The sequence below is a fragment of the Pseudonaja textilis genome, chromosome 8 (assembly GCF_049901715.1).
Source record: "Pseudonaja textilis isolate UNSWEBS1 chromosome 8, rPseTex1.2, whole genome shotgun sequence".
NCBI classification, from domain to species: domain Eukaryota; kingdom Metazoa; phylum Chordata; class Lepidosauria; order Squamata; family Elapidae; genus Pseudonaja; species Pseudonaja textilis.
The window spans coordinates 5,648,222-5,671,695 of record NC_141997.1 but is presented as its reverse complement, the minus strand read 5'-3'; the positions used below and the strand labels follow the sequence as shown (position 1 = coordinate 5,671,695).

The window sequence follows — 23,474 nt, the reverse complement described above, 5'->3', positions numbered from 1 at the left end:
TCTTTCCTTTGTAGATTCAAATTTCCCGGCTGGGAGAAATGCAAAATGATTTGGTCAGCTGCGTTGTAAGTTAGAATCAGTTTATTAATAGGAAGGCAGATAAGAAATCTCACAGCCTTCTTAGGAGTAATCTAATAAATGAATAGAAAAACCTCTTTTATACACTTCAGGTTCTTTGATTTATAGGTGTGAATCTTTGAAGACTTTGATTTGTGTGTGTTGAATTCCTGTCTCTTTGGGATCTCTTCCTGGGATCTTGGTTTTATGGTCCTGATCCTTTGTAGTTGCTTGTTTGCTATCATGTTTCCTTCCTGCCATGCCTTTCGGTTTGCTTTTCACAAATTTTTATAACTTGCCATCTATTTGATTTCTATGGAAAAGGATCTTAGCTAGTTTGTAGGGTTTTTTCTCTGTATCTCATGCCTGTAATTTTCTCCTTCCTTTGTTGTGAAAAGTAAGCTGGCTCCAGCTATTTTAATAGCCCTACTTGACAAAGGGTGGGGGCTGTTTTCCTAGAAGAGAGGAGAATCTAACTTCCAACAATCATTTGCAGTATTGCTTCTAAATAACATTTAAATTCAGAGCCCATGCCAAAAAAAATGAACTATTATTTGTCAATTTCATTGCTCCTGCCCCTTTTATATAAACTCTTCTTCTATTGGTTTACGGCAACTCAGAAGCTTCATTACTTTATTCCTCCTCCCCAGCTCTCCGTGTCATTTTCCGAAGACATCCAGGATATAGGAAATTATACGAATAACAACGATAGCTTTCCATAACATTCGCGTGCCCGCTCTTCTTTCTCCAGAAACACCCGGCTCGCTCACGGTCACTCTTCCTGTTCCCACCCTAAAGCGGAATAGGAAAGACGGATATCGTCATCTGGCTTCTAATTGGCTGTTCGGCCAACCCGGGCACTTGGGTTTCTTTTCTCGCGCCACTTTTAGGCGCTTTGGCGCGAGAGCGTGAAGTTGAGATCTGGTTTGGGAGGGAGCTGCGAGCCGCGCTTTTACCGCCCCCCCCTTCATTATGGAGCTGACCGAGCGTCTGCATAACGATGATTACCATGGAGGTTAGTGTGCTTGGGGATGTGGGATAAGGTGGTGGCCGAAGAAAATCTTAAACCGGAGGACTGTAGTAAAGGACAGAGAGATTGCTGGTAGAAGTGAATGGAAGATTTAGGCGGTGGTGGTGGGCATAAGCTGAATTTCCTAAAGGAAGAAAGCAGCGGAACAGCAGCAGCTGTGACTAGAAAATAAGTATTTTGACTCTGAATTCAGGATAAATAAAGTGGCCGTAGTGCAAGCCTTATTGCTTATACCTCTATTGAAAGCATAAACAAACTGTTTTACCATCTCAGTTGTAATCGCATTTAGTGCTACTGAGGTTTCTGCAGTGGTTTCATGGAGGTACACTCTCAGAAAGAGTGTACCATTGAATTTTTTTTTTAAAGGATTTATTTAGGAATTTCCGTGAAATAAGCCCAATGTCTAAAATTTATCAAATCTTTTCAGTGATGCTCCATGAATGTTTATGTGTAAATCTTACTGACATTGGTGGTGCTTACTTTCAAGGTAAAGCTTCTAAGAGCCTTTAGGAATTACATATCTGTGAAGTTTTAATGACAATAAGGAAGTGATTTTTCATTTTCCATTATTTCTTCTAACATGTTTTTTTCAACTCTAGCCTGTTATCTTGGTATTTCTTTGTCTTCCATCCAAATATTAATTCTGAATCTGCTCTGCTTTTCAAGCCAAAATTGACTAAGTGCTGTCATCTAGCTAGATACTTATTGTCAAGTGATTGTGCAAAGGTGTGCAGTCTTTAATTCTACTTTTCTTCTAGTGGCTTTTTGGCTGATTTTCTCACTGAAGACTCAAATTTGTCATTTTTATATGAATGATAGTTTCTTAGGCTCTTTAGATGCATTAAAACTATTGCTGCAGTTGTAGGTGGAAATAACAAAAGTTTTCATTTGTCAAGGTAGTAGGTGAATCTATAAGTAGATGATTATTGTTACAACTAGATCAGTCATCCTCATAGGCATATTGTTGAAGAAGTATAAGAACATGTTGCAGCTACTTTCTTTTAATCTTCAAGCCCTTCATTTAAAAAAGAATTTTTATTGAAAACATTTTAATTTAGAAAGAGGAGAAATAAATAACTGATTGAGATTTTTATGAATTTGAGAAACTATGGCAAAATGAGAACAATAATCTTGGAATAATAGAGCAGAAGTGGATTTGAGATAAACTAATTTCTGTTTGATGTAAGATACTTTATAGCAGGGGTCGCCAATCTTTTGGACCTCAGGGGCCACCAAACTCATAATTTTAGATCCCAGGGACCACTAACTGGTTCTGTGGGCATGGCCTAATTTGTGGGTGTGGCTTGGTGGCCATGTGACTGGCTGGGCATGGCTTGTATGTAAATATAAATATATAAATATTGATTTTTTAATTAAAAAAAAGCAACTTTTACCCCAAATCAGGCAAAGCAGGCAGGCAGATTGAGTTGCTCACAGAATCACAAATTCATTCAGAAAGCTATCTATCTGCCATTGACTAGCTCAGTCTGTCACACAAAATTTGCCTGCAAGCAAACTCATAAAATTTGCTAGCAAACAAACTCACAAAATTAACTCACAACACACCATGTATGTAAATATTGAATTTTTTATTTAAAAAAGAGCAACTTTTACCCCAAATCAGGCAAAGCAGGCAGGCAGATTGAGTTGCTCATTCAGTGATCTATCTGCCATCGGCTAGCTCAGTCTGTCACATAAAATTTGCTTGCAAGCAAACTCACAATATTAACTCACAACACACCATGTATGTAAATATTGCATTTTTTATAAAAAAAAAGCAACTTTTATCCAAAATTAGGCAAAACAGGCAGACTGAGTTGCTCACAGAATCATTCAGTGATCTATCTGCCATTGGCTAGCTCAGTCTCTCAAATTTGCTTGCCATGAGTCTGCACTGAATTTGTTTGCGAGCAAACCTTTAGTTCTAAGGGAGGTTTGGCTGTGCTTAGCTAGAAAGCAAGAAATCCAACCATTTCCTGCTTCCTAGCTAATCTAAATCTCCTGGCGCAGCAGAACAGATGATGGTCGGAAAAAGGAAAAATAGCAACTTAGCAGACAAGTTTACCGGGTAAGGAGTGAGAGGGCGGGGAGGGTTCCTGCGGCCATGTGGGCTGAGCAGCCTTGTGTTTCTGTGCAGCCTGGATTAATTGCTTTATGGGGATGCTCTGGAGGTGAGATTTCTCTGTGGCCCACCAAAAAATTTTCACGGCCCACCAGTAGGCGACCGCTGCTGTATAGCATCCTTAACAGATAGATGCTCTGTCTCTGCTTACTTCTAATAAAAGATAACCACCAGTTTTATAAGCTTCCTACTCTACTGCTAAACAGCTCTTGCTATTCACGCCCTCTTATTTAGCAGAAATTTTGTTCCTTGCATTTCATATCCATTCATTTTAGTTCTGCTTTCTAGAGCAACAGAGGACAACTTGGCTGTGTTTTAAAGGCAATTTTCCTAATATTTGAATGCTATTATCATTCTTCCAAATCCAGTACAGCCAGCTTTTTCACTGTTATTCAGGGGGTTGGTAACAGCTTGTGTGTTGTCCTTGTTCTTCCATAAATGTGCTGATAAACAATGTGTAGAACTAGATGTTGTACTCCAAGTGTTATCAGAGTAGAACATAGTTGCCATAAGAGGTTACAAGACTGTTAAGAAATTGCAAGATTGAATATATAGCTGTAGAGCATTGCAGTGCCATATTCAATTTAATTTAGAAACCTACATTGTTTTCATATGTACTGCTACACATCAGATGTCCCTATTTTATATTATTTTCTTTTGCATTTAAATGCAAATGACTGTCTTATTAACAAATTTTATAAGCATTCTATCTAACCCTTATCTGTATCACTAAGAAAACAGCAAACAGGACCGTGAAGAATTCTGTGCTACATCTGATTCCTCTTTCTGCATAAAAGTTGAGAATAATAGCCAAACTCCAAGCCTGTCCTATAGACAACTGCAGCTAGCCATAATGATGAAAATACACTGCTCCAAAAAATAAAAGGAACACAAAAATAAGATATCCTAGATCTGAATGAATGAAATATTCTTATTAAATACTTTGTTCATTACATAGTTGAATGTGCTGACAACAAAATCACACAAAAATTATCAATGAAAATCAAATTTAGCAACCCATGGAGGTCTGAATTTGGAGTTACACTCAAAATTAAAGTGGAAAAAAACACTACAGGCTGATCCAACTTTGTAATGTCCTTAAAACAAGTCAAAATGAGGCTCAGTAGTGTGTGTGGCCTCCACGTGCCTGTATGACCTTCCTACAACGCCTGGGCATGCTCCTGATGAGGTGGCGGATGGTCTCCTGAGGGATCTCCTCCCACACCTGGACTAAAGCATCCCCCAACTCCTGGACAGTCTGTGGTGCAACGTAGCATTGGTGGATGGAGCAAGACATGATGTCCCAGATGTGCTCAATTGGATTCAGGTCTGGGGAACAAGCGGGCCAGTCCATAGCATCAATGCCTTCGTCTTTCAGGAACTGCTGACACACTCCAGCCACATGAGGTCTACCGTCGTGCATTAGGAGGAACCCAGGGCCAACCGCATGTTAGTGTTTGGGGATAAACCCCCTAGCAGAGTGTGCAGCAGCAGTCAAGCCAGGCAGGCAAATGAGAGAGAGGCTGGGCCCAAGAGTATACACACACTGGAGACAAAAACACTGTTTGTGGTTTTAAAATAGTTATTTAATACACACAGAGAGTAAGAAGTGTCATTCAGTCCATATATCATTATCCAGTATATCCATCCAGTTATCAAGTCCATTAACAGTAAATACAATGTCCTTATCTGCTTGTAAATCTTCTCCTCCCGATACCTTTCTCTCAGAGACAACGCTGAATTCTCAGCTCACCAAGCAAACAGTCTTTGTGTTCAGTTGAAATGGTATCTGGCACAGTAGCCTCCAAAAGCAAGCAGATAGACGTTCCAACACAGCAGGCAGCAGACCAGGAACAGAACCAGGTGCATCCAGAAGCCGGGGCTATTACGTTTCCCTTCCTACCTATATTACTGCCTGCAACCGCACCCACAATGACATTGCAGTTTCTTGCTTAAAGCTACAAGACACTTAATCCTAGGTTTACATATTTATTCAACCCAAACCTGGTTGGTGTATCCATATACCCAACATTCTCCCCTTTTGGGTGACATAAATATGTAATGCCTTTACATTCTAAACCCATATTTTTCACAACTCTCTAGATGCTCAATAGCACCTTGGGCTTTAGTAAAATGATCAGCTACATTGTCCTCCGACATGCAGTACTCCAGCTGTATCAATTTACTCTGTACAGATTGTCTTACATTAAGATACCTCAAATCTGTATGTTTACTTCTCGTTTTAACTGCAATATTAGTGGCCATTTGAATTGCTGCCTGATTATCTTCATGTACAACTATGGGGTAATTTACAGTTATACCCATATCCTTCAACATTTGTTTGTACATAATTAACTCAGTACACAATAAAGATAAACAGGAGAATTCTGCCTCCATAGTAGACAAACTTATATGCTGTTGCCTTATTGACTTCCAGCCTATTAACGTCTTACCCAGCATTATGGCTGTTCCTGAAGTCGACTTTCTAGTATCTCTATCTGCTGCAAAACTAGCATCTGCATAAGCACTCAATATGAGATCACCTTTTGGTTCTAAATACAGTGCATGGTGTAATGTACCTTTAAGATATCTTAGGATTCTTTTCAATGCTATCCAGTGACATTGAAGCGGATCATTATTGTGTCTTGCCAGCTGATTGATACTAAAAGCAATATCTGGCCTTGACCAATTGCTAATATATGATAAGCTACCAATCAAGGATTGATATAGTTCCTTATCACATTTGGGACTTTGTGTATCCATTTTGCAAATATCCTGACTCATTGGAGTCTTTGCAGGCTTACAAAGTTCCATCTTATAATCTATTAGCAATTTAGATATCTTATCTTCCTGAGATATCCTAAAACCTTTTTGTGTTCTCAGTATATTCAATCCTAGATATCTCTTTATCTCCCCTAATTGCTTGATTTTTATTTTCTTGGCTAATGATGCTATTATTTCATTTGCTTCATCATTAGTTTTAGTCATCAGAGCAATATCATCAGTAAACAACAATAATAATGATATTTTCCCATTCTTTTCTCTCTTAAATAGACATGGGTCGGCTAAACCAGCTTTAAACCCTATATTGGTCAGTTCCTTCACAATATACTGGTTCCATTCATAGCCCGATTGTTTAAGACCATAAAGGCTCTTCTTTAATAACCAACAATCATTATTATTGTCTCCTTTAAATCCATTAGGCCTTTTCATATAAACAGTATGTCTTAGTGGAGCATGAAAGTAAGCAGTTTCCACATCTAAATGGTTAACTATATATTGCTTGCTTGCTGCCCACACTAATGCTGCCCTTAAAGTTGCTGCTTTCAGACTAGATGCAAATACTTCATCATAGTCTTTTGCACTTTGTCTAAAGCCTTGGGCTACTAACCTTGCCTTATGGATTGTGTTTCCATCCTTATCTGTTTTTATTTTAAAAATCCATTTGCAGCCAATGGGTTTCTCATTACTAGGTAATCTCACGTTTTCATACACTTTCATATCCTTCAGAGACTTCAATTCCTTATTGATAGCTGCATACCAATTTTCTTTCTCTTTAGAAGGATATCTTTTAATCTCATCCACAGTATTTGGGATTCTATTTTCCTGGCACACTGTGTTAGCCTGGTATCTATCAGGCGGTCTAGAAATACGTGTAGTCCTTCTGGGTATTACTGGGCTTGGTTGAGTTACTACCTGTTCCTCATCTTCAGCTATTTCTTCCTCTAGGGGCTGTACTTCTTCCTGTACTTCTTCCTTTACATTATTTTTAAAGTTACAGGGATACTTAATGGGATTTCTGTATGATTCAATAATCACCTCATTATTGCTATCCTGCTCTAATTTATCCCATCCTACGTGCTCTAGAAATTGGGCATTAGCACTACATAACACCTTAGATGTGCCTTTCTCCCAAAATCTATATGCCCTATGGTTAGCTTGGTAACCAACGAAGAATAATTGTTTAGCTCTATGTTGCCCTTTACGCCTGAGTTGTGTAGGGATATGCACCCACGCTGGTGCACCAAATGTGTGCAGGTAACTCAAATCAGGCTTCCTGCCATGCCACATGGTGAATGGTATTTCACCAGTGGTTGAGTTAACCACATTATTTAATAAATGATTAGCACACATTGTGGCCTCCCCCCACAAAGAATCAGGTAACCCAGAATCAGTTAACATAGTACGGGTCATCGCCTGCAATGTTTGGCCTCGCCTTTCAACAAATGCATTGTGCTGTGGTCTGTATGGTGCAGATGTCTTATGAGCTATTCCAGCTGCCTTTAATCTATTCTGGAATTTGCTATTAACAAATTCCATGCCATTATCTGTCACCAGGGTTATAATTTGCCGTTTGGTTTTTCTTTCAGCAAACTTTAACCAGTTGAAGAAATGTTGATATGTTTCAGTTTTGCTTTTCATTAGGTAGCAAAACCCATATCTAGAGTAATGGTCCATAATGCTCAGTATATATCGAGCACCCCCCATACTGGGTTTCTTTGGACCTATAATGTCTGCAAATACTACTTCTAAAGGTTCTTTAGTTTTGAAACCATTTAGCCTATTTGCAGGCATTATTTTACTCTTATCTTCACAACAGACATTACAACGCAAATACTTATCACAGGGCTTTAACCTTATTCCTTCAGATAACTCTACTGTACGTTTTAGCATTTTAAAATTTACATGCCCCAAACGTCTATGCAATAAATGGATACATTCATCATGAGGCTTGATATTATTAAATACAGTCTGTGCCTCCCCTTTCTTACTATCATGTAAGACATATAATGCTCCATTTAAAGCTGCAGTTACCCTTTTGCCATCTCTTTCCAGTATGCACTTATTATTCTTAAATGTAACTACATATCCTAGTTTATCTAATACTTTTACAGAAAGTAAGTTCATCTTTAACTGTGGTACATACAACATTTTTATATTCTGGTTTAAACATGGACAATAAGCAATACCTTCACCCTTGGCCTTGAGGTGCCAGCCATTGGCGAGTGATATACGTTGAGAACTTGTAGACATTTTTATAAACTTTGTCTTATCTCTCGTGATGCAGTGGGATGCACCACTGTCCACCACCCATAAATCATTCTTCATATCACAATTGCCAAACATGGCCAGTTCAAAGGATTTCTTTGGCTTCTTTACATTCTGGCTTTTTTCTTTTCTGCAGAACCTTGCCAAATGTCCTCTGCCTCCACAATTAAAACACTTTTTAATTGTGTATGCCGTTGAAGATAACTTCTCTTCTTCCGGGTGCTTTCCTTTACACAGCTGGTTTCTTTCAGGCTTTGAAGATAATTTCTCTTCCTTATTAGTCTTATCTTCCCTCAGCTGGTCACGTTCAAACCTCCTTCTGGCTTCTTCTAATAGCCTGCCGGTAATCTCAGTTACTGATAAACTGTCTTTTGGCAACACCTCTAATGCAGTCACAAAATCATCATAGCTTCGATCCAAAGAAGACAGTATGATGTATACTTGCTGCAACTCATTAAATATAAGCTCTTTTTCTTGCAGTTCTTGAAAAATGCTTTTCATACAGTTTAAATGAGTTAACATGTCTCCATTTATCTCAAGATGTGTTCTAAACAGCTTCCGTGTAAGATTGATATGAGCTCCTACACTGTCTCGAACATAAATCCTTTTGAGATTATCCCAGCAATCTGCAGCATTTTCCACTCCACGGATATGAATGAGTTGCTGGTCAGACAGGGTGAGACCTATGATGCACAAAGCCTGTTCATTCTTTCGTTCATAATCTTGTATCAGTTTATAATCCTCTTCATCGTTAGGATTTAAATTAGATACATCTGGTGGGTTTGTTATTATGTTCCACAAACCTTCTCTTCGTAGAAGTAAACTACATTTCATTGACCATGAAACATAGTTTGTTCCATCTAGTCTGGATATCATGGACAGATGTGGCAAATTTACTTGTGCCATTGCTCTTGTGATAAACAACTATTTAACAAACAGTTTGTATTTACAGTAATGTGCAACTCACACCAGCTCTCACTGCTATATCCTGGTTAATTAGACTGTGCTCACTGCTGGGCCCATAACCAATGTTAGTGTTTGGGGATAAACCCCCTAGCAGAGTGTGCAGCAGCAGTCAAGCCAGGCAGGCAAATGAGAGAGAGGCTGGGCCCAAGAGTATACACACACTGGAGACAAAAACACTGTTTGTGGTTTTAAAATAGTTATTTAATACACACAGAGAGTAAGAAGTGTCATTCAGTCCATATATCATTATCCAGTATATCCATCCAGTTATCAAGTCCATTAACAGTAAATACAATGTCCTTATCTGCTTGTAAATCTTCTCCTCCCGATACCTTTCTCTCAGAGACAACGCTGAATTCTCAGCTCACCAAGCAAACAGTCTTTGTGTTCAGTTGAAATGGTATCTGGCACAGTAGCCTCCAAAAGCAAGCAGATAGACGTTCCAACACAGCAGGCAGCAGACCAGGAACAGAACCAGGTGCATCCAGAAGCCGGGGCTATTACGTTTCCCTTCCTACCTATATTACTGCCTGCAACCGCACCCACAATGACATTGCAGTTTCTTGCTTAAAGCTACAAGACACTTAATCCTAGGTTTACATATTTATTCAACCCAAACCTGGTTGGTGTATCCATATACCCAACACCGCACCAGCATATGATCTCACAAGGGGTCTGAGGATCTCATCTCGGTACCTAATGGCAGTCAGGCTACCTCTGGCAAGCACATGGAGGGCTGTGCGGCCCCCTAAAGAAATGCCACCCCACACCATTACTGACCCACTGCCAAACTGGTCATGCTGGAGGATGTTGCAGGCAGCAGAACATTTTCCACGGCATCTTCAGACCCTGTCACATCTGTCACATGTGCTCAGTGTGAACCTGCTTTCATCTGCAAAGAGCACAAGGCGTCAGTGGCGAATTTGCCAGTCTTGGTGTTCTCTGGCAAATGCCAAACATCCTGCATGGTGTTGGGCTGTAAGCACAACCCCCACCTGTGGACGTCGGGCCCTCATACCACTGTCATGGAGTCTGTTTCTGACCGTTTGAGCAGCCACATGCACATTTGTGGCCCGCTGGAGGTCATTTTGCAGGGCTCTGGCAGTGTTCCTCCTGTCCCTCCTTGCACAAAGGCGGAGGTAGCGGTCCTGATGCTGGGTTGTTGCCCTCCTACGGCCTCTTCCACGTCTGCTGATGTACTGGCCTGTCTCCTGGTAGTGCCTCCATGCTGGACACTACGCTGACAGACACAGCAAACCTTCTTGCCACAGCTCGCGTTGATGTGCCATCCTGGATGAGCTGCACTACCTGAGCTACTTGTGTGGGTTGTAGGCTCCGTCTCATGCTACCACTAGAGTGAAAGCACCGCCAGCATTCAAACGTGACCAAACCATCAGCCAGAAAGCATAGGAACTGAGAAGTGGTCTGTGGTCACCACCTGCAGAACCACTCCTTTATTGGGGATGTCTTGCTAACTGCCTATGCTTTCCACCTGTTGTCTATTCCATTTGCACAACAGCATGTGAAATTGATTGTCAATCAGTGTTGCTACCTAAGTGGACAGTTTGATTTCACAGAAGTGTGATTGACTTGGAGTTACATTGTGTTGTTTAAGTGTTCCCTTTATTTTTTTTTGAGCAGTGTATATGCATATTGATATCACAATGCAAACTTTGTCTTTTCATTTTTGTTGGTCACAAGTTTGTATGTTGTGGAATAGAATAATGACATTATGACAAACATTATTTGTTCAACTAAGTATACCTATGGCCTACCACACTCTGCAAATGTCCCCTGGCTGTTCAAGGATTGCTTTAAGATGGCTAGAGCTCCTTGAAAAAGCTGGGTGAGTGAAGGGTGAGTGAAGACCAATTCCCTGGGAATAAAAACATGCATACCCACAACTATTCAGCTATCTTCTATCATTCATATTAGTAGACTGTAATATATCTCACATTTCATGTTTACAATCCATTGATGTACATGTCTAAATAAAGGATTTGGACTGACTTGCTGTTAATTTTCCTCTCATTAGCTGCTTTTCTCATGTTTACATTTACTTTTGCATTCTTATTAGTGTCTTGTCTTAGTATCATTCACCATTGTCTGAAATATTGGGGTATTTTATTTGTGGGTTCCATGCACAAACCTAACTCTTGATATTTGCTCCAAGGTTTGTTCTTTGTGTTGTTCCCTGAAAGGAAAGCTAAATGAACTAGTATGATGTTCTTTGGTAGTGTCTGTACGGAGGCATAAGCCAATATATTCTATTTTAGATCTTGAATCTTCTAGACTTGTAGAAAAATAATTCTGAAAAAGTGCAAAAAGTAGTATCTTAATACATTTAATTACAAAATATATTCAATAAAAGTTGACACTAAAGATTTATTAATACATTGAAACACAATACTTTTTACTGAGCATTTCCTTTTTAAATTTAAGATGTAATATTTAGTTGTATGCAGTTGCAGTTTTTCTGATACATTTTATTTGATTTTTCTATAAAGTAAGAGGGTATAATTTAAACAAAGTTACATATATCAATGCATAGCATTCTGCTTATTTTTTTGTAGTTTCAATGGGTAGAATTCTAATCAACAGATCTTTTATCTTACATTGACATTGATATTTATTATCAAAGTTTCCACCTTCTGTATGTGTCTGTTAGTTATATTCCCACATTCTTTTTTAACACTTGTTATCAATTCTGTTTTTTTAGAAACAACAAATACTGCAAATCTTGCATCTTCACGTTTGCATCGTGAGAAAAAATCTAAAAAAGGAAGACAAGAAGCTCTGGAACGGCTGAAGAAGGCAAAGGCTGGTGAGAAAATAAAATATGAGGTAACTAAAACATTGTTCTAATTTCAGTTTTTTTTTTTAACCAATGTAAGTGTGTCATTTTCATATTGTTTTGTGAGTGAATCTGTGTGCATGAGTCCACACACTATTTTTGTTTGAGAATTTATCTACGTTTATTTATTAACCCAGTTTCAGGAACTGGTACTCTTCAAGCAGTGGTGGTATTCGACTGGTTCTGCCTGGTTCTGGAGAGTCAGTAGGAGCGATGAGCAGCGGAGACCAAACTGGTTCTCTCTGCCGCTCGTCTGTTGGGCCTACCTGCCCATCAGGGTTCCCATGCTCACCTTTATCTGCTGAATTTGAAGCTCAGCTGCTTTGCGTGGCACAGAATAGTGCCGCGCGGCAGCTGCTGAAGCAATCGGGATCGTGCAGGCTTGCAGGAGGTGAGTTAGAACTGCGTCTGCACAAAGTGCGTGTTTGGTGTACGCGTGTACGCAAAGTGGATGATAGCACCCATCCCCCTGTAGCTGTGTTCATGCTGCCTTGAATGTTGAGGCTCATAAGTGAAGAATGCTGTGTAAGAGAACGAAGCTACTACTAAGTGCAGGTCTCTTATTTGTATGTATTTAAATATAGGAAAATATGTGGACTCCTGATGATTGCATCTGATGTTTTTCATGGCAGTGTAACTGTAACAATTAGCTGTTGCTTTTTTGGTTATTTTTTTCAATTTCTTAGTTTGGACAATAAATCCAGAATCTGAAAATGGTTCTATATATAAATACTTACAATGCTGATTCTATTTAGCTTCTGAGATTATCTAAAGTCCGGATGTTGCTGCAGCTTGGCATATTTATTTAAATAAATATCCCAATAATGTCAGAATATCAGAAACTTATTTTCTATTTGTTGTTTTTTAAAAGAGTAATAATTTTCTTTTTGTAGGTTGAGGAATTTACAGGTATTTATGATGAAATTGATGAAGAACAATATTCTAAGATTGTCAGAGAACGCCAGGATGATGACTGGATTGTGGATGATGGTTTGTAAAATTGATTTTTTAATCTTTGGGCTGATACTAAACCTGTTTTTTCATACATTTTCTGGTAATGTGATTCAAACAAACTTTGTTATTTTTAAAAATAACCGTGTTTTATAAAATTTGCCTGAATCTCTTGTGTGCATCTAAAAGAAAACTAATGCACATCAGTCAGTGGCATTAACTGAGCTGCTGTTCTGGCGATGGATTCAACTTGATCAGTATAACATTGCCAGAGTCTGTTCTGGTTATTGTTCTGATACTTCAACTGTAATATTAAGAACAAAGATAAAATTCTCTCAAAACAGGCATAGTGAGAGAGCAATTGATTTAGCCCCTTGTCATTTTTTTTTGTAGAAATCTAGAATAAGTTAATATTTCTTATAATAGAAAAAAACCTGTAACTACAGGTAGTCTTCAACTTGTAACCATTCGTTTAGCAAATATTTGAAGTAACAATGGTGCTGAAAAAAAGTGACTTACAATTAGTCCTCACACTGTTGCAGCGTCCCCATAGTCATGTGATCAAAATTCAAGTGATAGCAATTAGCATGTATTTATGATGGTTGCAGCATCCAGGGATCACAAGATCACTATTTGTGATCTTCTCAGGTCTTCCAACAAACAAAAGTTATTGGGAGAAGCTATATTCATTTAATGACTATCTGATTTGCTTAATGACCAATTAAGCAATTATCCCAATTGTGATAATCAAGGACTATATGTAAAACCTATATGTAAAACTGATTTGAATAAAGAAACTGCTTAGATATAAATTGGCAGGAGATAATCAGTTTTTCCTGACTATTTGGCATGATTTTTATAGCTGGTTGTGCTTCTGTAGCTAAGTTGGTTTCCTAAGTTATCATCTACTAAGTCATTTGTGAGGATATATCTACATTTTAAGATGGTTAACAGAAAGGAAATCATTTCTTCTAGTATTATGTACTGTGCAATGTCAAGAGTATGAAAAATATCAAGAATTAGAAATGACAAGTTGGTTTTTACTTGTGAGAATGAGCCAGTAAATTAGTGAACATGCATTTGTATCTTTGTATTTTTACAGTATAGGATCTTCTAATAGTATGTATTATTTCCTTTTTAATTTTACCTTTAGAACAAGCTTTTTAGATAGTCTGATGATAGTAATTAGTGAAAGGTAACCTAAGGAATTGGAACCAGAACTGTCCCAACCATCTAATCACTATCACAGTCAGTCTGCCCAGTAGTTATGGAAAATAGTAATTGTAGTTTAGTTTGAGAAAACACAGGTTTATTATTCTATTACTGCAAAATGATGGAAAAATCGAGTGAACATGGATTAATTTGCCTTCCTAAGTACAACTTTTAATGCAAAATATAAATATAGTGACTTGGTTGTAAAAGAGTGACATTTTTTATAGATGGGGTTGGTTATGTAGAAGATGGCAGGGAAATTTTTGATGAAGACTTAGAAGACGATGCTCTTAATTCTGACAAGAAACGTGAGTATATTTTTTTGGTAGCATGTTGGACTATGTATTTCTATATTTTTGCTTATTTTCTCTGTACTTTTTGATATCTGATTGATTTCCCCTCCAAGCTGGTACTAGAGCACATTGTTTTAATCTTACTTGCAAGACTGATTGCAACAGGAAGCCTTGCATATCTAGTCATTATGAAATATTGTTTTGTCTTCAGTACTATTATCTACATGTAATTCCTGAGATAAATAATTCAAAATGTGATTTACACATATTACACCTGAATAGGAAGAGGCTCTGCATCTCCTAGGCCAAGTTAAAATGTTGGTCTTGACAGAGAGCAATATGATGATGGTTTTGAACTATGGGAAGATGGAGCCTTATTGGTTCCCAGGAAACAGCATGTTTATATGCTGTGATTATATTGCCTGTAAATAAACAGGAGAGAGCCAGTTTGGTGTAGTGGTTCAGGCATTAAGCCAGAAACCAGGAGGCCATGAGTTCTAGTCCTGCATTAGATATGAAGTCATCTGAGTAACTTTGGGTCAGTCACACATACACAGCTCTGGGAAGCAGCCATTGGCAAACCATTTTTGAAAAATCTTACCAAGAAAACCGCAGGACTTATCCAGACAGTTGCTACGAATCAAAAACTGACCTGAAGTCATCAAACAACAAACAAACTCCCAAACCCAGGTTAAATCTTTTAACATACTTTTAACCATCTTGTCATTGGGGACCAAGATAACTGGTGATAGAAATACCATTTACCATATATTATTGTATATGTTGCTACGCAATTCTATAATCATGAAACATGCATTTAGTAATCTCAGTTATAGTAATAGGTGTTCTGTGGAACTGCTTTTATGGAAATCTGTGCTTACTGCAAAAGTGAAGTTTGTTAGGGATACACCCTAGCAGAATCTGCACGGCAGTCAGGCAGGCAGGCAAAATATGTGAGATAAACGTTTTTGTAGCTTACACTCAGTAAAACAGATACACTGTGCTAGTTAAATAATTTATTCCAGTAAGAGTTTTAGCATAGTCAAAACAGTCCATATATCATTCACTAATTCAGTCCGTCCGGGGATTATTCAGTTGCAAAATCCAGTGTCGAAAAAGAGGTCAGTAAACTTACAAATATCAGTCCAGTAATGTATCTCCTCGCAGTAGAGATATGAAGAAGTCAAACCTCCTTTCTTCCTTCAGCAGCAGGGAGCACGCAGTTAGCAAACCATCAATCAGGCAATCATCAGCAATCCAACAGGTTCTCTTGCTCCCTCTTATGGTGGTTTCACATCGCACCCATAATTACATGCTTTGCAGTTTAAAGTGACACACACTTAAACTTACTATCATAGTTTATATATATTATTTTACCCAAACTACGTTAGGTAACCTATGTTATTCCTAACATACTCCCCTTTTGGGTAATATAATAATATATATATATCTATTTACAATCTTAACCCATAGTCATCACAACTTTCTTGTGTTTGACTGAACCTTGGGCTTTAGTAAATTGATCAGCAATATTTTGTTCAGTCATACAATATTCCAGTCTTATTAAACCATTTTTAACAGATTGCCTTACATTCAGATACCTAAGATCTGTATGCTTAGATCTCGTTTTCACAGCAATATTTGTTGCCATCTGTAAGGCTGCTTGATTGTCCTCATACACTACAATGGAATCATTAACATTTATTCCCATATCTAATAACAACTGTTTATACAGAATTAAATCAGTACATAATAAAGATAGACATGAAAATTCTGCTTCCATTGTGGACATACTTATGTGTTGCTGTCTAATTGATCTCAAACCAATCAATGCTTTTCCTAGTATAGCCATTCCTGAAGTTGATTTCCTAGTGTTTATGTCTGTTGCAAAACTTGCATCAGCATATGCACTTAAGATCAAATCATCTTTTGGCTCCAAATACAATGCATAGTGCATTGTCCTTTTAAGATATCTTAAGGTATGCTTTGTCGCTTGCCAGTGTCGTTCAGTGGTTCAGCGTTGAATCGTGCCAATTGATTAACGCTATAGGCAATATCTGGCCTTGACCAATTACTGATGTACGATAGACTACCAATTAGCGACTGATAGTCTTATTGAATTTTTGACTTTGAGCATCAGTGCTCAAAGTTTGGAGTTTTTGCCAGTTTACAAAGTTCCATATTGTATGTTTTTAGTAATTGATAAATCTTAATCCTCTTGAGATATCTTATAGCCACTGTTGGTTTTATTTATTGTTAATCCTAGATACTGTTTTATCTCTCCTAATTGCTTTAATTTTATCCTCTTACCTAATAATGATATTATTTCAGTAGCTTCATTATTAGTTTTTGTAATTAAAGCAATATCGTCTGTAAACAACAATAATGACACTATTCCATTTGTCTCTTTCTTAAATAAACATGGATCAGCTAAACCTGCTTTAAACCCTATATTGTTTAACTCCTTAACAATATATTGGTTCCATTCGTAACCAGATTGTTTTAATCCATAGAGACTCTTTTTAAGCTTCCAACAGTCATTATTTGTTTTATTATCCTTAATCCCTACAGGTTTCTTTAGGTATATAGTGTGCTGCAGTGGTACATGCAGATAGGCAGTTTCTACATCTAAGTGATTTATGATATAGTTTTTCTTAGCTGCCCACACTAAAGCTGCTCTCAAGGTTGTTGCTTTTAGACGGTGCAAATACTTCATCATAATCACATGCAGTTTGATTAAATCCTTGAGCTACCAACCTAGCCTTATGGGTAACAGTCCCATATTTACCTGTTTTTAATTTAAATATCCATTTACAGCCAATGGACTTTTCACCTGGAGGTAATTTAACATTTTCATAAACTTCCATTTGTTTCAATGAATTTAGTTCCTTCTCCATCGCTCTATGCCAATTTTCTTGATCCTTTGCAGGATACATTCTAAGTTCTTCCACAGTAGTTGGAACGTTACTAACTTGGCAAGCTACACTTGCTTGGTACCTGTCAGGTGGTCTGGTTTCACGTGTTGAACGTCTAGGTATTACAGGGCTTACAGGTGGACTGTCATGTACTACCTGTTCCTGGTTATCTATTTCTTCCTGTTCACCTATTTCTTCCTGTTCTGGTCCTATGTGCTCTTCCTGTACTTCCTCTTTAATTGGAATCTTCTTATTACTGACATGTTGTTTTGGTCTTTTGTAGGTTTCTATGATTACATCCTTACTTGAATCTTGATCCAGTTTTTCCCATCCTACATGTTCAAGGAATTGTGCACTAGCACTACAGTAAACTCTAGATGTACCTTTTTCCCAGAATCTGTATGATTTGTGATTAGATTCATAACCTACAAAGAATAACTTTTTAGCCCTATGCTGACCCTTATGTCTCAGTTGTGTAGGAATATGCACCCATGCTGGTGCTCCAAATGTGTGCATGTAGCTTAGGTCAGGTTTTCTACCATGCCACCGTGTGAATGGTAATTCACCTGTTGTTGAGTTAACAACATTATTCAATATATGATTACCACACATTATTGCTTCTCCCCACAAAGTTTCAGGTAATCCTGAATCTGACAACATAGTACGAGCCATTGCCTGTATTGTTTGGCCTCGTCTTTCTATAAAGGAATTATGTTGTGGCCTATATGGTGCAGACTTTTTATGTTCCACACCTGCCATCTTCAGTCTATTTTGGAATTTATTATTTATAAATTCCGTACCATTATCAGTTATAAGAGTTACTAGTTTCCTTTTAGTTTTTCTTTCTGCAAACTTCAACCAATTAAAGAAATTCTGATATGTTTCCGTTTTACTCTTCATTAAATAACAGAAACCATATCTAGAATAATGATCCATTATACTTAATATATAACGAGCACCTCCCATACTTGGTTTTTTAGGACCTATAATATCAGCAAATACGACCTCTAGAGGCTCTTTAGTTTTAAATCCATTAATTCTATTTGCTGATATTACCTTGCTTTTTTCTTGACTGCAAGCATTGCAGTGCAAATACTTACTGCAAGGCTTCAGTTTTATACCCTCAGACAGTTCAACCGTTTGCTTGAGCATTTTAAAATTTATATGCCCTAAACGTCTGTGTAACAAATGTATGCATTCATCATGAGGTTTAACGTTATTATACACTGTATTAGCCATCTCTAATTGATTATCATTCAACACATACAATTCACCTTTTAAAGTTGCAGTCACTTTTTTACCTTCCTTTTCTATTATGCAGTTTTCTCCCCTAAAGGTAACTACATAACCTAGTTTAATCAAAACTCTAACCAAAAGCAAATTAAACTTAAGTTGTGGTACATATAACATTTTTACATTTTCTTTTATGCAAGAACAATGTGCAATACCTTCACCTTTTGCTTTCATTTTCCAGCCATTAGCTAACGATATCTGCTGTGAACTTGTGGACATCTTAATAAATCTTTTCTTATCTTTCGTTATGTAGTGCGATGCTCCACTATCTACAACCCAGAAATTATTGTTGTTCACAGTTTCGTTGCTATACATGGCTAACTCTAAGCATTTTTCATCCTTTTGATGCCTTTTTGCATTCTGGCTGGCATTGTGGCGTTTTACTTTCTTGCAGAATCTAGCCAAATGTCCTTTTCCTCCACAATTAAAACATTTTCTAATTGTGTAGGCTGACGAAGATAATTTCTCTTCTTGTGGTTGTTCCCTTCTCAGTTGATCCCTTTCAAGCCTTCTCCTGGCTTCTTCAATTAATCTGCCAGTAATGTCAGTTAATGTGAGGTTATCTTTTGGCAGTACTTCCAGCGAAGTTACATAGTTGTCATAGCTCTCATCTAACGAAGACAAAATTATATAAACCTGATGGAGTTCAGGGAAGATAAGTTCTTTTTCATGCAGTTCCTGAAAAATCCTCTTCATAGTGTTTATATGAGTCAACATGTCTCCATTCTTTTGAAGATGTGTTCTGAACAGCTTCCGTGTAAGATTTATATGTGCTCCTACACTGTCTCGAACATAAATCTTTAAATTCTCCCAACATTTCGCAGCTGTTTCTTCTCCACGAATATGGACAAGCTGCTGATCACAGAGTGTCAGTCCTATTATACAGAGAGCTTGCTCATTCTTCAGTTTATATTCTTGTATTTTCTGGGCATCATCTTCATCATCCGGATCCCAAGCATCTACCTCTGGTGGGTTTTGAATTATACTCCACAAACCTTCTCTGCGCAGAAGTAGGCTGCATTTCATAGACCATGAAACATAGTTTGTTCCATCCAGTTTGGATATTAGAGACAAACTTGGTAAATTGACTTGTGCCATCTTTTCTCTAGATATTAAACTATAATTAATAAAACACAGCTGTCTCTTTACAGTATTGTGTAACTACACTAACTCTCATTTTATATAAGCCTGTTATATCCTGGTTAGTCTGACTGTGCAGCTGGGCCCATAACCAGTGTTAGGGATACACCCTAGCAGAATCTGCACAGCAGTCAGGCAGGCAGGCAAAATATGTGAGATAAACGTTTTTGTAGCTTACACTCAGTAAAACAGATACACTGTGCTAGTTAAATAATTTATTCCAATAAGAGTTTTAGCATAGTCAAAATAGTCCATATATCATTCACTAATTCAGTCCGTCCGGGGATTATTCAGTTGCAAAGTCCAGTGTCGAAAAAGAGGTCAGTAAACTTACAAATATCAGTCCAGTAATATATCTCCTCGCAGTAGAGATATGAAGAAGTCAAACCTCCTTTCTTCCTTCAGCAGCAGGGAGCACGCAGTTAGCAAACCATCAATCAGGCAATCATCAGCAATCTAGCAGGTTCTCTTGCTCCCTCTTATGGCGGTTTCACACCGCACCCAAAATTACATGCTTTGCAGTTTAAAGTGACACACACTTAAACTTACTATCATAGTTTATATATATTATTTTACCCAAACTACGTTAGGTAACCTATGTTATTCCTAACAAAGTTGCAAAGTTGCTACTCACAATATTGATAAGACAACTGCACGGGTTGGCACACACACTATATCTTTTGAGGTGCAGAAGGCATAAGAAAGCCAAATAAATGAAAGCACAAATTATTCTCTTTTTTTACCATGTATGTTTCTTGAGTTATCAAATTCCACTTCATTCAGTTTGTTTTTACATTTCATTTGATATACCTAGGTCTCATTTCTATATAATTTATCCACTTATATAAATTCTTTTATACATAACTTGCAATTCCTCAGCCTTGATTTTTGCTACATTGATCACTGTGGTTGATCAGACTGAGACAATGTCTTAACTCATTCTTTGCATCGGTCTTCACACAAAAAGAAACTATAGCCCAACCTATCAAAAACTGTAAAAGACAGACTACAAATAAAAATTAAAATAAGCAAGAAAATAGTAAGATAACGTCTAACTTTGATGAATATACTGTATATCTATCTATCACTGGGTCTTGATGGATTTCATCTCAGAGTTCTGAAGAAGGTGGCAGATGTTATCTCAAAACCATTGTATCATATCTTTAAAAAAATATTGGAGCGGTGGGGAACTACCAGAGGATTGGAAAAGAGTTAATGTTCCCATCTTCAAAAAGGAATGAAAAAAAAAACAACAGACCCAGGAAACTACCGACCAATCAGCCTGACATACGTGGGAAGAGACTGGAAAAAATAATAAAAAAACAGATCCGTGAACTTCTAGAAACAAAGTTATAACTAGAAGCCAGCGTGGGTTTGTTAAAAACAGATTGTGCCAAACCAGTCTTATTTCATTCTTCAACATAGTGACTAAATTAGTAGACCAGTGAAATAATGTGAACATATTATACTTAGACTTCAGCAAGGCATTCGACAAATTAGACTGCAAACTACTTCTTGGTAAGCTAGAAAAATGTGGGATAGATGGCATCACCACCAGATAGATTTGTAACTGGTTGACAAACAGTACTCAACAAGTAGTCCTTAATGGTATTACATCTACATGGAGGGAATTAAGCAGTGGGGTACCACAAGGTTCTGTCTTAGTCCCAGTGCTCTTCAATATCTTCATAAGTGACTTAGATGAGGGAATAGAAAGGAAACTCATCAAATTTGCAGATGACACTAAGCTGGCAGGAAAAGCTAACACCCCAGAGACAAGCTCAGGATCCAAAAAGATCTTGACGGACTTGAACAATGGGCCCTATCCAAAACAAATGAACTTTAATGGGGAGAAAAGCAAGGTTTTACACCTGGGCAGGAAAAGCCAAAGGTATAAGTACAAATTAGGTGAAACCTGGCTCAAAAGCAGTAACTAAGAGAGGGACCTTGGAGTCCTAGTGGACAATCATTTAAACATGAACCAGCAGCCAAAAAAGCTAATACAATCCTGGGTTGTATAAACAGGCATAGAATCAAAATCAAGTGAAATATTAGTACCGCTTTATAAAATCTTGGTAAGACTACATCTGAAATACTGCATCAAGTTTTGATCACCACATTACAAAAAAGATGTTGAGACTTGGAAAAAGTACAAAGAAGCTACTAAGGCCTGGAGACTAAAACATAAAAGGAATGGTTACAGGATTGGGTTTGGCTAGTCTAGAGAAAAGGACTAATGGGAGACATGATAGTAATATTCCGGTATTTGAGAGGCTGCCACAAAGAAGAGTGGGGGTCAGCTTATTTACCAAAGCATCAGAGGGCAGGATGAGAAACAATGGATGGAAATTAATCAAGGAGAGAAGCAACTTGGAATTCAGGAGAAACTTTCTAACGATGAGGACAATTAGCCAGTAGAACAGCTTGCTATCAGACATTGTGGGTGCTTCATAACTGGAGGTTTTAAGAAGAGTCACTTGTCTGAAATGATATAGGATCTCCTGCTTGAGCAGTGGCTGAACTAGAAGACCTCCAAGGTTCCTTACAGCTCGATTTTTTTTGTGTGTATAGTTTTATTTATAGTTTTTTCTTTAACATCCATAAGGGCTTAGTAGACAAAGTGTTGTCTGGGTCAATATATTTTACACACAGTAATAATAGTAACATTGCTTACATATACATAATCATAATCTTTCAACTTCTAACATTTATGTGTATATAGTAGTTATAATATATTCTATATCAGTATATATAATACTATTTACCCAATTTCTAACTTCTACCTCTTTTTTATAACTCTTAATAAAATAGCAACCCTATTAAGAAGTATTCTGTATCTATCCAACATCTCTTATTCTTTTTCAAATTTCAATTCTTATTGACTTTTTGGTAAAATCTTTCATGTTTCTTCCTTGGAATCTTGTAGCTCCTTACATCATGTTTATTTAAGTATTTCATCTGCCATAACCCCTATCTCTTGTTGTTGGATCTCTAGAGTACCCATCTATAGTTCTTTCATAATTTTTAAGAGAACTTTATCTTTATTCTCGTCTATATTTTGAACTCTTAAAGGATAATCTGTCTGTTCTGTTTTAAGAATTATTACTATCTCTTCCATATCTTTATCCACTTGTATCATTTTTGGATTTATCTCCTCTATTCTTTCCTCAGCTTCTTCTGGTTTCTTTATTTTCTGAATTTTTTGTTCATCTTTTATCATCATTTGCTGGGGGTTTCCTATTCTCACATCTTTATCCTGCGTCAGTTCCATTATCTCCCTATGATTCCTTGTCATATCTTCCTGAATGCATTGAAACATCAATAATGTTTCTTTATTAAACCTTAATTGTTTCCCTCCGTTGAAACATCTTATAACCATTTAATGAGTTAATAGTAATTCAATATTTCACCAAGATTCCAACATCCCAATTGCCCAGAAACACAAAAAACGTCAATGTTAATAAAATTTACACAATCCCAGAACCATTCCTCAAAATCCCCTAAATTTATAGCCCTTAAAGTTTTCCAATTTACACCCTCTAAATTTCCCAAATTTTTAAATCTTCTTTAATTTGTCTTCTTTCTTCCTTCC

The 23,474-nt window shown here is 37.4% G+C and overlaps 1 protein-coding gene across 5 annotated transcripts in view; it reads left to right on the top strand.

Annotated features, from left to right (window-relative positions):
- Positions 1 to 927: 927 nt before the first annotated feature.
- Positions 928 to 23,474, top strand: part of POLA1 (DNA polymerase alpha 1, catalytic subunit) — a 382,299-nt gene continuing 359,752 nt past the window's right edge. For all 5 annotated transcript variants that reach the window (XM_087938181.1, XM_087938180.1, XM_087938182.1 and 2 more), the window contains exons 1-4: positions 928 to 1,072; positions 11,944 to 12,068; positions 12,972 to 13,068; positions 14,469 to 14,549. In XM_087938181.1, coding sequence (XP_087794307.1) covers positions 1,030 to 1,072; positions 11,944 to 12,068; positions 12,972 to 13,068; positions 14,469 to 14,549 — 346 coding nt within the window. In that variant the 5' untranslated portion in view covers positions 928 to 1,029. The remainder of the gene's footprint in view (positions 1,073 to 11,943; positions 12,069 to 12,971; positions 13,069 to 14,468; positions 14,550 to 23,474) is intronic.